At 49.8% G+C, this 16656-nt stretch overlaps 1 protein-coding gene across 6 annotated transcripts in view; it reads right to left on the bottom strand.

Annotated features, from left to right (window-relative positions):
* The window catches only part of VPS13B (vacuolar protein sorting 13 homolog B), a 333604-nt gene that overhangs the window by 262864 nt on the left and 54084 nt on the right, over positions 1-16656 (bottom strand). For all 6 annotated transcript variants that reach the window (XR_010304753.1, XM_064154029.1, XM_064154027.1 and 3 more), the window contains exon 17: positions 4844-5028. Coding sequence is in view for 5 of the 6 variants with exons in the window: in XM_064154029.1 (XP_064010099.1) it covers positions 4844-5028 (185 nt within the window). In the remaining variant the exon portion in view is untranslated. The remainder of the gene's footprint in view (positions 1-4843; positions 5029-16656) is intronic.

The raw sequence follows: 16656 nt of genomic DNA on the forward strand, positions 1-16656 counted from the left end.
CCTTTCTGACACCACCACTACAAGGACAGGGGTTGGGGCTCTGCAGCCTGGAGAAGAGAAGGCTTCCAGGAGACCTTGGAGTGGCCTTCCAGAATCTGAAGGGGGCTACAGGAGGGCTGGGGAGGGACTATTGACAAGGTCTGGTAATGACAGGACAAGGGGAAATGGGTTTAAGTCGGCAGAGGGGAGATTGAAACTAGATGTTAGGAAGAAGTTGTTTGCAGTGAGGGTGGTGAGACACTGGCACAGGCTGCCCAGGGAGGTTGTGGCTGCTCCCTCCCTGGAGATGTTCAAGGCCAGGCAGGATGAGGCTTTGAGTGACCTGTTCTAGTGGGAGGTGTCCCTGCCGGTGGCAGGGGGTTGGAACTGGCTGATCCTTGAGGTCCCTTCCAACCTAAACCATTCTATGACCCAAAACTGCTTTTTTAAACAGCTTGCCTTTGGATGAGCTCACCAAAAGAGATACTCTTGGACTACCTGTGGAGGACAGGAAGTCTAATACCTAACAAGATCTGAAACACTGGAGGAAAGTCAGACTTTTGTATTCACCCAGTAGAAAAAGGTCTCTGGCGAGTAGGGGGAGAAAGGCAGGTGGAAGACATTAAGAGTGTCGATCTTGATGCTGTTTTCCCCTGCTGGTATTTCAGTGATCTATCCCCAGCAGGAATCTGCACAGGGAAGAGCTTGAGTTTGTTCTGAATTCCTAAAAAAAGCATTTAGGCTGAAGTTTTGGATCAGAAACATATTTCTGCTGCAGCACAAAGCCATAGGAGAGAACTCCAGATAGCAGCTAGGACCTGTGTTTGTGGAAATGTGCAGAGCTCCCTTTCTAAACTACATCCAGAGAAAGTCTTTCACCAGCTTCCCAGCAGACAGGTTCCCAAGGAGGCCTCCACACCTTCTGAGTCTCCCCACAGCAGTCAGTGTTCTGTGATGCTCTCTCCTCCATCCGTACTTGTGTTCCTCCTAGATTTTGTCTTAACTGGTATTGCTTTTTGCTTTAACTCCTTCTGCCTGCTTCTCCTGATCTTCCCCTGCACCTCTCTTCCCTCTCTCTTAGCTAATGACCTTTCTCTCTTTCCTTCCTCTGTATTTTCTCCTCCTTCCCCCCCAATTCACCTGTTGTTCTTTCCTCTGCAGCATCTTTAAGTCCGTGCTACAAGCACAGTCTCAGTGCTGCAGCTTTAAGGCTGGAGGAGGTGGCTGTGTTGGGAAAAGCATAACTAAGGAGCATAATTCTGCTAAAAGAGAAGCCACAAAGGTAAAGGTTCAAGCAATACTGGATCAATGGGGTATAGAGGCACAGAACTCACTGGCCAAGGCACCTGGCAGAGGTGACACAAGCACAACACTTGTGCAGGAGGGCGGTTTGCTCCCAAAGGACAAACCAGCACAGTGTCGGACTGCGTATCAAGAACAATCCAAGCCTGTGATCCAGATGGGAGGCACACACTCCCTAGAAATCTTTGGATAATGGCACACCATTAAAGAACTGGAAAACAAACCACAGGAGTCCTTTCTTTTCTTGAGAACGGGGTCACATCTGCTCAGGGCAGGTTTGTTTCAGAGGTGAGTTAGAATCTAGAGAGAGACTGTCTGCTTGTCCTGTTGTACTTCTGATTCAGTAGAAAGATGGCTTCTAGAAGTCTGGAAACAGCAAGGCAGGCAGGCTCCCAAACCAAGGCACACTCCCCAGCTGCTGGGTTCTGCTGGAGAAACTCACTGATCATCAGCAAAAGGGTGTGAGTGACTTAACAGGCAAGCATGGTCCTTCCCCACCACGTCACCCTCGGTTACCTCGCTGGAGGAGAAAACAGCAGCTGAAGTCCCAGCTTCTCCAGGGCCATTGGAGCTAGAGTTTTAGCTCAGACATAAACATATTCACAACAGAGAAGCACAGCAGTAGAAGCTCTGAGTGGAGAGGTGAACTCTCTAGAGATAGGCCCTATCATGGCAACAACAGATAAGTTAATGTAACTTAACTGGAGCATCAAGAGCTGTATGTCTGGAAGCACAGCTTGGACCTTCCCTTGCTGCTTCTGCCGCTTCAGCTGCGCCTGCTGCTCTCTGCCCCCGCTGCTGTTTTGGCTGCTGCTGCTTCACCACAGCTTGACCTCTCTGCCACTCTCACTAAGGTTATTACATTTCTCTAGTAGTTTATCTCTCCCTATACTGTTAAACTGTAAGACTTTCCAAAAAGAATCTGCGAGTTAATTCTACCGGGGGAGGTAGAATCTGTGTCCCACCCTAACCCGGGACACACTCCTCTCAGGCTTTGTCAGAAGCTTCCAGATGGAGATGTTGCTGCCACAGTAGATGGAAGCTGACCTTAAGCATGGGGATGGTTTTTCAACAAAGGCATTCCAAGACGAGGCAGCAGACTTAGAGAATCAAGCAAGCCCAGAATCAGGACAAAAGGACAGAGAGCAATCATTCCACAGCCTTGAACTCAAAGCTGCCTGCATCTATCTCATGTGGAGTATCACTGCAGAAGCTTAAGCCTGACCAGGCCAATCATTAAGCTGTGAACAAGAGGAGATCAAAAGGAGTGTGCTGCTCTGTTTGTTTGCTCTATTCTAAGTGCTTCCAGTGTGGGCTCCAGATTGCTATTCTGCAGCTGTATGGTTAGCAGAGTTGTGTCACAGTTCACTGAAGGGCTGAAGCATGTTAAATGATGGTTAATGTGGACCTGTGCAGAGCCTAAACCACCTGAACTGTGGACTGACTGTACTTTCACATTTCCTTGAGGCTGGATTGGAAACCTGCTCCCTTCAGAAGTACCAGCACAGGGAAATAAAACCTCACAATCCCATCCTTGGTGAACCACACCAAATCAAGGGATGAAGAGAAGCAGTGGCTTTTGAGTGAGGAGGAAAAACTAAGCACCTAAAACAAGCTACAGACCTGAAAACACAGCAGCACTTTTGAACCTTCAGATCAACACAGATTTAACCTTCAACAACAACATGAGTGGAAGAAGGAAAACAGGACTGAGAAAAAACAAGTCTGGTAAAGACTTCCAGTGGTAACCTGATCTGCCATTCTGCCTCAAGTCATTATTTACTGCATCTGGATCATTCTCCTAACGTTCTCCATGACTAGTGATGATGCAGAATGGTTTGGGTTGGAAGGGACCTCAAGGATCAGCCAGTTCCAAACCCCTGCCACAGGCAGGGACACCTCCCACTAGAACAGGTCACTCAAAGCCTCATCCTGCCTGGCCTTGAACATCTCCAGGGTGGGAGCAGCCACAACCTCCCTGGGCAACCTGTGCCAGTGTCTCACCACCCTCACTGCAAAGAACCCTTTCCTAACATCCAGTTTCAATCTCCACTCTGTCAGTTCAAACCCATTCCCCCTTGTCCTGTCATTACCAGACCTTGTCAGTAGTCCCTCCTCAGCCTTCCTGTAGCCCCCTTCAGATCCTGGAAGGCCACTCCAAGGTCTCCTGGAAGCCTTCTCTTCTCCAGGCTGCAGAGCCCCAACTCTCCCAGCCTGTCCTCATAGCAGACCTGCTCCACCCCTGTGATTATCCTCGTGGCCTCCTCTGGACTCACTCTAACAGTTCAATGTCCTTATTGTGTTGGGGGCTCCAGTATGCCTCTGATTATCAAAGCCCTTAATAATGCAGCCCCACCTCTGGGAATGATCAGAAGTTACAGCACTGATCAACAATGCAGCTTCACCTCTGGGAACGATCAGAAGTTACAGCACTGATCAACAATGCAGCTTCACCTCTGGGAATGATCAGAAGTTACAGCACTGATCAACAATGCAGCTTCACCTCTGGGAACGATCAGAAGTTACAGCACTGATCAACAATGCAGCTTCACCTCTGGGAATGATCAGAAGTTACAGCACTGATCAACAATGCAGCTTCACCTCTGGGAATGATCAGAAGTTACAGCACTGATCAACAATGCAGCTTCACCTCTGGGAACGATCAGAAGTTACAGCACTGATCAACAATGCAGCTTCACCTCTGGGAACGATCAGAAGTTACAGCACTGATCAACAATGCAGCTTCACCTCTGGGAATGATCAGAAGTTACAGCACTGATCAACAATGCAGCTTCACCTCTGGGAATGATCAGAAGTTACAGCACTGATCAACAATGCAGCTTCACCTCTGGGAATGATCAGAAGTTACAGCACTGATCAACAATGCAGCTTCACCTCTGGGAACGATCAGAAGTTACAGCACTGATCAACAATGCAGCTTCACCTCTGGGAATGATCAGAAGTTACAGCACTGATCAACAATGCAGCTTCACCTCTGGGAATGATCAGAAGTTACAGCACTGATCAACAATGCAGCTTCACCTCTGGGAATGATCAGAAGTTACAGCACTGATCAACAATGCAGCTTCACCTCTGGGAACGATCAGAAGTTACAGCACTGATCAACAATGCAGCTTCACCTCTGGGAATGATCAGAAGTTACAGCACTGATCAACAATGCAGCTTCACCTCTGGGAATGATCAGAAGTTACAGCACTGATCAATAATGCAGCTTCACCTCTGGGAATGCTCAGCAGTCAGAGCAGTGCAGCACCTAAGGCAGCAAGGGTGGCTGGTTCATAGGAGGGAGGCATGGAAAAAATCTGCTGTATGGGAAAATTAAATGCATCCAGAAAGTGATGCCAAGGAGTGCAAGGCAGTGGCTTAGCTTACATCCTGGAGCTCAAGTGTAAGCTATAAATACCCATGCACACAACACACATTCTGTCTGGTAACTGCCACAGGTGAAAACCTGGACTGAAAGGCTCCAGTTGCATGCATATTCCCCAGCAGTGCCCTGTACCACAAGAAATACTGAACCCAAAGGATCCCATTTACTCACCTGCAGTTTGGAAGACCTCATGCAGCAGAGCTTCATTCACCACCACCGAACTGAAGCCGCCAGCAGGATGACTCCAGCTCTGATAAATGGTTTGCAGCAGAAGGGTTTGAGCTCTGGTTGCTTGAATGGTCAAATTAGGCAGCTCAAATATGCACTCAGTCAGTGGGACGTGAGCTCGCTTGGTCCTGCTCGAAACAGGCAGGGAAGAAAGAAGACTCAGTACTGTGATGCACAGAAATGATGTCAAAACTCAGCCACTGGGCAGCAGCTTCCAAGCCGTTAGTTTGGCAAGGCTGAAGCTGTGTTTGTTACACTTGTGAGAGCTGATTCCATTTACAGTGAAATTCACCTAAATATGGCTTCCATCACACAACTTAAATTTACATCTCCCTCCAAAACCTGACAGGAAAGAAAACCCAGTTAATTTTATCTAATCTTTATCTGCAGCTGGGTCGAGGCAATGCCAAGCACAAATCCAGGCTGGGCACTGAGCAGCTGGAGAGCAGCCCTGAGGAGAGGGACTTGGGGGTGCTGCTGCAGGAGAAGCTCAACAGGAGCCAGCAGCCCAGCTTTCTGGGCACTTACAGCCCAGAAAGCCAAGCAGAGCCTGGGCTGCAGCAGGAGAAGTGTGGCCAGCAGGGCCAGGGAGGTGATTCTCCCCCTCTGCTCTGTTCAGACCCCACCTGGAGTACTGCATCCAGCTCTGGAGCCCCCATTACAAGAGGGATGTGGAGATGCTGGAGAGTGTCTAGAGCAGGGCCAGGAGGATGCTCAGAGGCTGCAGCAGCTCTGCTGTGAGCACAGACTGAAAGAGTTGGGGCTGTGCAGGCTGGAGCAGAGGAGGCTCCCAGGGGACCTTCTTGTGGCCTTCCAGCATCTGAAGGAGGCTACAAAAAAGCTGGGGAGGGACTTTTCAGGACATGAGGGAGTTACAGGATTAGAGGGAATGGAGTGAAGCTGGAAATGGGCAGGTTCAGGCTGGATGTGAGGAGGAAGTTGTTGAGCATGAAAGTGGTGAGAGCCTGGCATGGGTTGCCCAGGGAGGTGGTTGAGGCCCCATGGCTGGAGGTGTTTGAGGCCAGGCTGGCTGAGGCTGTGTGCAGCCTGCTCTAGGGTAGGGTGTCCCTGGGCATGGCAGGGGGGTTGGAACTGGCTGCTCCTTGTGCTCCCTCCCAACCCTGACTGATTCTGTAATTAACTCTTGCTTTTACAATACTGAATAAAAGCATTTCCAGGCACTGCCACCAAAGCAAAGGCAGCTCATGGCAGTGAGGTAAAAACAGAAAAAAAAAATGTCTTCAGAAGTTTGAATTCCTGAGAATCATTTCAAAGCTGACAGGGAATCAGCAGATGGAATCCGCACAGTGATCAAGGGAGCCATAGAGACAAGACTCACACAACAAAATACAAGGAGCCCCACATCCCAGATTAGATTTCCCCTCAAATTCCACAGCTCATTAAGTGATCCCAGCAATTGTCAATGCAGTTGGCTTTATAATGAGGGAAGTGGAAGAGGTAGGAGCAGGCTTTGGGAGGGTACTGCAAGGTAAAGGATATTTTGGTTGGAAGTAAAATGCTCTGTGTCAAAACAGATCACTGCCAGTAAAAGCACAGAATGGTAGGGGTTGGAAGGGACCTCCACAGAACACTCAGATCAATTCCCTGCCCCAGAGCAGCAGCACCCAGGGCAGGGCACACAGGAACACATCCAGGAGGGCTGGGAAAGGCTCCAGAGCAGGAGACTCCACAGCCTCTCTGGGCAGCCTGCTCCAGGGCTCTGCCACCCTCACCATCCAGAAGTGTCTCCTCATGCTGAGCTGGAAGCTCCTGGGTTCCAGCTTGCACCTACTGTTCCCTGTCCTGTCACTGGGCATCACCAAAAGGAGACAAGCACCTTCATCCTGACCCCCACACCTCAGATACTGACAGAGGTTGTTAAGATCCTGTAGGGCCAGGCTAAGAGAGTTGGGGCTGTTCAGCCTGGAGAAGGCACCTGGGAGACCTTAGAGCAGCCTTCCAGCACCTGAAAGCCTGGAAGGGAAGCTGAAAACAGGAGAGCCAGGAAGGGATGTTTTTACAAGAGTTTGCAGCAACAGAACAAGAGGGAATGGATTGAAGCTTGAGGAGGGCAGATTTAGGCTGGATATAGTGACAAAATTGAGGGTGGTGAGACACTGGCACAGGCTGCCCAGGGAGGCTGTGGATGTTCCTTCCCTGGAGGCATTCAAGGCCAGGTTGGATGAGCCCTTGACCAACCTGGCCTAGCAGGTGTCCCTGGAACTGGGGGTCTCTTCCAATCTAAACCATGGTACAAAAAGAGTGGAAGAGCTTTCCCCCATCCCCGAGCCTGACTATTCACTTCACACAAGGCACAGCTACTGCACTGAACTCTGCTGAACCTCACTCTCAAGTTCCACACAAACTGCTCCCTCAAGGCTAATAACAGCCTATGAATTTATTTGGTTTTTAAAAAATATGCAAATTCTACTGAATTGTGCTTTACCAATCCCATAGGAATAAATCCTACTGCTCCTTTTCAGACAGCTTTGGAGCAATGGGAAGTAGAAGAAAATAAATCCCTTTTTAATAGGCTGGGGCAGAGGTGGGGGGAGGGAAGTATCAGACCATGTGTGAAGCAAATGCTGCTTAAAGGAAATTTAACTGGCCCTGGCTAGTGATGAAAGCACATTTATAATTCAGGATTTATTATAATGGTTCAGAAACACAAATAATGCATTTAAGAGAACTCAGAATACAAGTTGGCTACCAAGCTGCACCTGTTAATACAGAAAATCCATCATTAATAAGGTACTGAGCTATATTTAACCAGGTTTTATGACCCAAGAGATGCATTCAGGCAATAACTGAAAATACAAAAAGGAATCATTTTTCCCCAGTAAACCAATCTGTGCTTCTCTGCTGCAGCATTAAACTTGTGTTAGGCAACCGAAGGTGACTGCACATCTGAACTCATCACCGCATTACAACGGTAACGGCACGGGGCTGGAATCTAAGCCTGCTGTTCAAACTGCACCTGAGCAACAACAGAAATCATTATTGCTCAAACCTTTACTCTCAAAGAGTTAAGAGGCAGTGCTGAACATATGTTCAATTAACTGAGCAGGTTAAAAACCTACCAATTCCAACATCCTTCTCCAGGGGAAAATAAATCCCAATGTAACTAGCAGGATAGGCTACTCATTAAAGCTCAGCTTGGCCAGGTTCCAGGGTAAATGGAAGGAAATAGGAACAAGCAAGTCTTGCTGTGTAGTGGCATGGAGTGAAAATGAATCTGTCCTAATTAAATGATTTCTAAATACACTTTGGTTGTACCCAGTTTGCTGACAAACTGTAATACAGACTTGCTGAAATATCTGGACGAATCTGGCGCAGCATGAAAGGAAATAATTCTCCTCAGTGCCCTTGAATAAAAGCATGAATTGGTCCTTCTCATCCACCAGGCACAGGCACCCCTATAACCAGGCCAGGGAAGCCCACAGGCCTGCTATGAAATGGTTGCAGCTTGTGGACTTTAGGAACAGCAACTCATTCTTTTAAAATCAACACCTCCGAGTGATTGAAAGGATACAGTGGGGAACAGCTGGGTCCAGGGGTTTACACAGAGTCCCCAACTGCAAAGCTGGGGAAGGCTTCCAGAGACTTACTTTCTGTTATTACTCATATCCTGCACAGTAAAATACCATGAGTTCAGTTTTTCCAAAATAACAAAGCCAGGAACCTGCTACTAGAACCCAGCAACTGTGCCCTAGGAGAACCTGAATGCAATTTAAACGCCTGAGTCGTTCCACTCAGCATTTGCAAACCTTTCCGCTGGGGCTAAAAGAAGCTGCTTGCTGGTTTTGTGCTCGACAGGAGCAGATGCTTCACCTGCACTCCAACCACAAATCCATGTTCCTCCTCCAGCTCATCTGTCACAGCAACTTTAAAAGACTGCTTTGATCCTTTGTCTTAACGTTTAAGCAGCTATTATTGGGTAAGGAAAATAATGTCTGCTACTTAATGATGAATACCAGAGGTCTGAGGGGAGGGCACAAGGAGAAGGAGAAAAGGAAGGAAGTTAACCACTACAGTCTTGGGACTGGAGAATAAATCTTACGAAGAGCAACTGAAGGAGCTGGGGCTGCTTAGTTTGAAACAGAGGAGGCGGAGGGCAGACCTCACTGCTGTCTACAACCCCACCTGGCTACAGCCTCCCTGCAGGCAGCTGCAGGCAGCAATGAGCTCTGCCCTGAGCCTCCTCTGCTGCAGGCTGCACCCCCCCAGCTCCCTCAGCCTCTCCTCACAGGGCTCTGCTCCAGGCCCCTCCCCAGCCTTGCTGCCCTTCTCTGGACACCTTCCAGCACCTCAACATCTCTCTGCAATGGAGGAGCCCAGAACTGGACACAGCACTCAAGGGGTGGCATGAGCAGTGCTGAGCACAGGGGCAGAAGGACTGCTCTTGTCCTGCTGCCCACACTGCTCCTGAGCCAGCCCAGGATGCCATTGGCTCTGCTGCCCACCTGGGCACACTGCTGCCTCAGCTTCAGCTCCTCTCTACCAGCACCCCCAGCTCCCTCTCACCACTCTGTCCCCAGCCTGTAGTGCTGAGTGGGGTTGTTGCGGCCAAAGTGTAGAACCCTGCACTTGGCCTTGTTCAGTCTCATCCCAAAGAGCAGAGTTCAGGGTTTCTTTCTGAATATTCCAGGTGCTGCAGCAGAAGGGCACAGGACAACCACTCCAAACCTGACTGCTGAAGAGTATCTTTTTAACAGCACTTCTGGAGCTGAAATGTTTGGATGCCAACTCGCCACAAACACACATTTCCTTGAAACAAAGGTGAACAGAAAATGCAGGCAAGGAAAAAGCTTCAGCATGAAGAGAGATTATCTACTGCCAGGTCTCACTCCAGGGTAACAAAATTCAGCTCTGCATAGCAGGACGAAAATAAATGCATTATTACAAGAACAAACACTAAGAAAATCAGGCCAATATCTAAAAGGGAGAGTCCCTGGGAAGAAGACATCCCTTTGAAGCACAGAATGCAAGGATCTGAGCTGGAAAGCTTTTAAAGGCACTTATCTTGTTAGCTTGGAACATTCGGACATTACATTCTTTGATGGCTAGATTAGAATCTGTGGTTGCCAGCTGCAAATAACAACACTGCTTTGTGTCTCAACAAGAAAGTGCAAACCAGCCACCTCACTGGGATGGCTGTGGGAACTTTATCTGCTGCGAGACACCAAGAGGGAAATAAATGTTTAAGCTACCAAAACAAAAAACAAACAAACATCAACCAAAACCACCCAACCAAAAAACCCAAGAAACAAAAAACCCAACCCAAAAAAAAGAAGCTTGGAATGTCAGGGTAAGAAAGTCTTTATTTCCCTTTAAAGCTGAATCCAGCCACAGTAAGCATCACATGAGTCCTTCCAGCCACTGGGAGCCAGGGAGGAAGGGCGGAAAACAGGAAGGAATGGAGGAGGAGGAGAAAGGATAAAAGGAAGGAAGGGAGGAAGGTCAAGTGTAAGGTCCTGTGCCTGGGTCGGGGCAATCCCAAACACAACTCTAGGCTGGGTGGGGAATGGCTGAGAGCAGCCCTGAGGAACAGGCCCTGGGGGTCTGGGCTGATGAAAAGCTCCACATGAGCCTGCAGGGTGAGTGCAGCCCAGACACAACCCTGTGCTGGGCTGCAGCCAGAGCAGTGTGGGCACAGGGCAAGGGAGGGGATTCTGCCCCTTGGCTCTGCTCTCCTCACACCCCACCTGCAGTCCTGGGGGCAGTTCTGCAGCCCCCAGCACAAGCAGGACATGGAAGTGTTGGAGCCAGTCCAGAGGAGGCCACCAAGACGCTGAGAGGGCTGCAGCAGCTCTGCTCTGAGCACAGGCTGAGAGAGTTGGGGCTGTGCAGCCTGGAGAAGAGAAGGCTTGGAGGAGACCTTGGAGTGGCCTTGCAGGATCTGAAGGGGGCTGGCTGCGGGAGGGCTGGGAAGATATTATTGACAAGGTCTGGTAATGACAGATAAGGAGGAATGGGTTTGAACTGGCAGAGGGGAGATGCAAACTAGATGTTAGGAAAGGGTTCTTTGCAGTGAGGGTGGTGAGACACTGGCACAGGTTGCCCAGGGGGGTTGTGGAGCACAGAATCACCCAATGTGATCAAAGATCTCATTGGGTGATGCTGTGCTCCACAACCTCCCTGGAGGTGTTCAAGGCCAGGCTGGATGAGGCCTTGAGTGACCTGTTCTAGTGGGAGGTGACCCTGCCTATGGCAGGGGGTAGGAACTGGCTGATCCTTGAGGACCCTTCCAACCTAAGCCATTCTGTGATAAGGGAAGGACTAAGAGCTGCTCTAAATAAGAGATTTTGTCCCACAAGATAAGGTGGTTAGGATTTGGGGGGATGGGGTGTGGTGTTCTGTGAACTTCTAGTAAGCTCCTTTCTGAAAGCACCCCAAATGCCAGTTCTGATATCTTTTAAGACGGAAGTTACAGCATCAAAAAGAAGTTGCTGGAAGGGGGAAGGGTACTTTGGTTCTTCCATTACCACAAAAGCCTTTAATACAGCCAGAGAGGGATCAAGGGTATCATCAGCAGCAAGAACAGGAATGGACAAGGTGCCTTAATGATTCCCAGCTACAGACTGCAGTGCTGCAGAGACTTACAATTATTATACTGTGGCCTCATTAATTAGCAACCTCAAAAGAATTTTAAAGGGTAGCAGAAGCTATATTTAGAGCAAAACATGAAATCTCAGTAAATGCATAAAGCTTTTCACTTCAAAGGCTAAAATTATTGTTAAATCCAAATTAGGCACCTCTAGTCCTGACTCTGCCAGTAGCTTTACACCATTCTTTCCTTGAAAGCAACATGCACTTGGCAGCAGCCACAGGGATACAGGGCTTGGTGCTCACCTTTGGGCTCTACACTGGGAGTCTGATTACATCTATTTCACTGCTTAAAAGCCTCACACATCCCAGGGAGCCCTTAAGACATCAAAGTCAGCACACAGAACCCTAGAATGGCTCAGCTTGGAAGGGACCTCAGAGCTCACCTACTCCAACCTCCCCACCATGCACAGGGACACCTCTCAGCTAGACTCAGATGATCAAGGACTCATCCAGCCTGGCCTGCAACACCCCCACCAAGGAGGCAGCCACAGCCTCCCTGGGCAGCCTGTTGAGTCTGAAGAACTTCTTCCTCAGCTCCACTCTGACTCTGCTCTGCCTCAGCTCCAAACCATTCCCCCTTGGCCTGCCTCTAGACACCCTCAGAAACAGTCCCTCTGCAGCCTTCCTGCAGGATCCCTTCAAGCACTGGCAGCAGCTCTGAGGTCCCCCTGGAGCTTTCTCTTCTCCAGCAGAGAGGCATCATTAGGGAAGTACAGTGGAAGTCCTAATGCATGGACCTGATTTTTTCTCTTCAAGCCACTGTTTTGCCAAGTCCAACTGTCTAAAGCAGTGCTCTCGATCCTACCAACTCCCAAGGCACTGTCTGGAAGAGAAGATGCATAGGAAAAAGTGAAAGGTGAGAGAGCAACTACAGCACCAAAGTACACCTCCCAAATGCCTCAAGCGAGGCTGGCCAGCAGGATGAGCCCACAGCTGGGCTCCAGGCCTTTCAGTCTCAAGAAGCAAGTTTCACCCAGGTTTTGTGTGTGCCAAGTGAAGAAGGCCAAGTGCAAGCTCCAGGCAAGCTCTGCAGGTATGCACAGTCTCACCTGTCAGCTGGAGCCCTGCCACTCTCAGGCCAGGGCAGCTGCCACTTTCTCAGACAATGCTGAAGGGACTCAGCATGTCAGAAGGTGTCCCAGCTCTGAAGCCTTGACCATATCCTTCTGAATTAGTGTTTTTTTCCCCCCTCAATCCTTTTGGGAGTGGAAGGGAAAGCTACAGGCATGCATGTGGGTATCAACTGGGGAGGTGGTTGAGTCACCAACCCTGGATGTGTTTAAAGGTCATTTGGTTGTGGTGCTTGGGGATATGGTTTAGGGTGAACTCTTAGAGGAGCAAAAGGGAGAAAAGTACCAAATACCAGCAAAACTCTGGAGAAGTGAAGGACAAACACTGCATGGGACACTGCCAGCAGCGAGTCCTGCACAGGCTCCTAACTGAGAGTGGCACCTAAAGGCCTAAAGACACCTTTTTTGCAGACAGTGGAAACACTACAAGAAGCACGTTCCAGACACAGCCAATATAAAGCAGAGCTGCAAATTTTCTGTCATATCTGTGGTGCATAGCAGAACTTGAGCTTTCAGACAGTGAAGTATTGTTATAGAATCAGGGTCAGCCAGGCTGGAAGAGAACTCCAAGCTCATCCAGCCCAACCTAGCACCCAGCCCTGCCCAACCAACCAGACCATGGCACTAAGTGCCCCAGACAGGCTTGGCTTCAACACCTCCAGCCACAGCCACTCCACCACCTCCCTGGGCAGCCCATTCCAATGCCAATCACTCTCTCTGACAACAACTTCCTCCTAACATCCAGCCTAGACCTCTCCTGGCACAGCTTGAGGCTATGTCCCCTTCTTCTGTTGCTGGCTGCCTGGCAGCAGAGCCCAACCCCACCTGGCTACAGCCTCCCTGCAGGCAGCTGCAGACAGCAATGAGCTCTGCCCTGAGCCTCCTCTGCTGCAGCCTGCACCCCCCCCCAGCTCCCTCAGCCTCTCCTCACAGGGCTGTGCTCCAGGCCCCTCCCCACCCTTGCTGCCCTGCTCTGGACACCTTCCAGCACCTCAGCATCTCTCTGCAATGGAGGAGCCCAGACCTGGATACAGCACTCAAGGTGTGGCCTGAGCAGTGCTGAGCCCAGGGGCAGAAGGACTGCTCTTGTCCTGCTGCCCACACTGCTCCTGAGCCAGCCCAGGATGCCGTATTTTGTACCTCTCACCAATCTCAAGTGAAGCAAAATGTGGCTTTAACACTGAAAACCCTGCACATACTCAATACTATCAGCTTGTTTCTGGTCCAAATGCCAGCCAGTACTGATTTACCACAACCAGCATGAAGCATTTACCATGTGCAACCACTTTGCCTGGACAGGTATTAGTTAATAGCCTTAATTTGCTTTCACTGAAGAGTCATGACAATTAATTAGGCTAAATAACCACACTGGAAACACTGCAGATGATCACCCACCCCTGCCTGTCTGCTCTGCTGAATCCCCTCCTCATGGACCAAGCAACACAACTGCTTCCAATTGACACTGATTGCAAGTGCACTTCCCAGAGCTCTGCTGAACGCTGCCTGCCACATCTGCTGAGAAGCAGTAACATTAGATCTGCACTTGATTGCAAATAAAAATAATTAAACCAGAGGTTTCCAACTGAAGTTAATTTGTAGCCACACTAATCAAGCTGCCAGGCATGTACTGGGAATGCAAAGCCTCTCTTGGACAGAGGCTTGGTCTTGGTGTGCGACAGCTTCTTCCAGAAGAGTGCAGCTGAGAGGGGCCCCAAAATGTTCATACTGATACCTGACATATGATCATGGTAACACAGAATGCACTGGGTTGGAAGGGTCCTCCAAAGGTCGCCTAGTCCCACCCCCCTGCAGCAATCAGGGACATCCCCAACTAGATCAGGTTGCTCAAAGTCCCATCAAACCTGACCTCAAATGTCTCAAAGGACAGGGCCTCCACCACTTACCTCCCTTGGGCAACCTGTTTGAGTGTTCCACCACCCTCACTGCAAGAGGCTTCTACCAAAGTCCAACTAATATCACTGCACAAGCTCCTCAAGCACCTTCAGCCTCCTGCAGAAGCACAGCCCATTGCATTTCTACCACAAGCACTGTGTTAAAGCGTGCCCTCAGTGGAAAGAATGAGAGCAGTGAGTCACCCTGCACTGCTGCTCAGGCTGCCACGGTGCTCTGACCTACCTCTTCAAACACCGAGCTGCAGCCTTCTGAAAGTGCCCAATTTCCTGCTCCCGAGGGCATGCTGAAAACAGCTACCAATACCTTGGGGCAAAAGCAAGGCTGATTCAGTCTTCTGCTCTTTGCTGCATCTGCCAGGCCATGGCAGCGAAGAACACAAAGCTGAAGCAACGCAGCATGCTCCCTAGGCTGACTGTTCACATCTGAGGCCATTCTCCCCAGGAGAACTGCTCCTCTCTGCTTTTGCACAGCCCATGGCCCAAAGACACTTCCACACGTGCCAGCTCTAGCTCACACGCTGCTGCTGCTGTGGCTGAAACCCTCTCCTGTCCCCACGTGCTGATGGCATCTGCTCGGGCACGCAACCTCGGAGCCTTTCTGTTCCCAAGGACACCCTGAATTTTCATCTGGCAGTTACATCCAATTACTGACATCAGTAATAGCCACAACTGAAAGCTACAAAATGAGTTTCATCTGTCTGCAGCCTGTTTCTGCTCCTGACCCAGGAAACTGCCCAGGTGAAACGCAATCCAGCCCCGGCCTCGACTGCCCCGACTCCTGCTCACTGTGACTGGGCAGTAACACAGGCTGCCAAAGCCAGCAACACCTGGCCACTTACTGCAAGGCCTCCCACATTTAGCAGCCAGTGTCTGTAGTCTCTGCAGATCTGGCTCTGCACTGCCTGCCTCTGACTAGCACAACTGCACTAAACCCTGTGCTGACTACATCCCATGACTCTCCAGCTCATCTGCTGTGACTTCTAGTTCTGGTCATGGTCATTGGGTTACAGCTGGACTCGATGATCTTAAGAGGTCTTTTCCAGCCTTAGTGATGCTATGAAAGTCAAGCATAAGGTAAGAAAACACAGAATCATATCATAGAATGGTTTAGGTTGGAAGATACCTCAAGGATAAGCCAGTTCCAACCCCCTGCCATAGGCAGGGACACCTCCCCCTAGAACAGGTCACTTCAGGCAAACCTGGTCCTGAACACCTCTGGGGAGGTTGTGGAGCACAGAATGGGATTACATTCCCTGGGCAACCTGTGCCAGTGTCTCACCACCCTCACTGCAAAGAACTTCTTCCTAACATCCAGTTTAAATCTCCCCTGTGCCAGTGTCTCACCACCCTCACGGCAAAGAACCCTTTCCTAACATCCAATTGGAATCTCCACTCTGCCACTTCAAACCCATTCCTCTTCATCCTCTCATTACCTGACCTTGTCAATAGTCCCTCCCCAGCCCTCCTCTATCCCACTTCAGATCTTGGAAGGACACTTCAAGGTCTCCTCCAAGCCTTCTCCTCTCCAGGCTGCAGAGCCCCAACTCTCCCAGCCTGTGCTCACAGCAGAGCCGCTGCAGCCCTCTCAGCATCTTGGTGGCCTCCTCTGGACTGGCTCCAAGAGATCCATGTCCTGCTTGTGCTGGGGGCTACGGAACTCCACAGAGCCCACCTGGAGGTGTTCAGGACCAGGCTGGATGAGGCCTTGGGTGACCTGCTCTAGTGGGAGGAGTCCCTGCCTATGGCAGGGGGTTAGAACTGGCTGATCCCTGAGGTCCCTTCCAACCTAACATTCTATGATTCTGTGACCTACTGCTACAGACATTGTAGAAAAAAAAGCCATAGAAAAAAACACAAACCCAACCAAAAAACCAGAACAGCAACAAACAGCAAATTCTTCTCAGCCTTCTCTTTGCCAGCCAACATTCCTGCCACTCATTCTGGGCTTCTAACCACCTTCTGCTAATTCTCAGTTGTTCTTAGACACCCTCCTGACAGCTGCTTTCCAACCTGGCACGCAATGCCACATCAAGTAGTTGCAGACTATTGACATTGTCTTTTGCATCTTGTTGTGCTCGACGAAAAGAAAGGAGCAGATGGTTTCACTTGCAGAGAAAACAGATTAGCTTTACAACTCAAAAGATGTCCCAGGCTTAGCTAAGCA

The sequence above is a fragment of the Pogoniulus pusillus genome, chromosome 14 (assembly GCF_015220805.1).
Source record: "Pogoniulus pusillus isolate bPogPus1 chromosome 14, bPogPus1.pri, whole genome shotgun sequence".
In the NCBI taxonomy this organism is placed as follows: Eukaryota; Metazoa; Chordata; class Aves; order Piciformes; family Lybiidae; genus Pogoniulus; species Pogoniulus pusillus.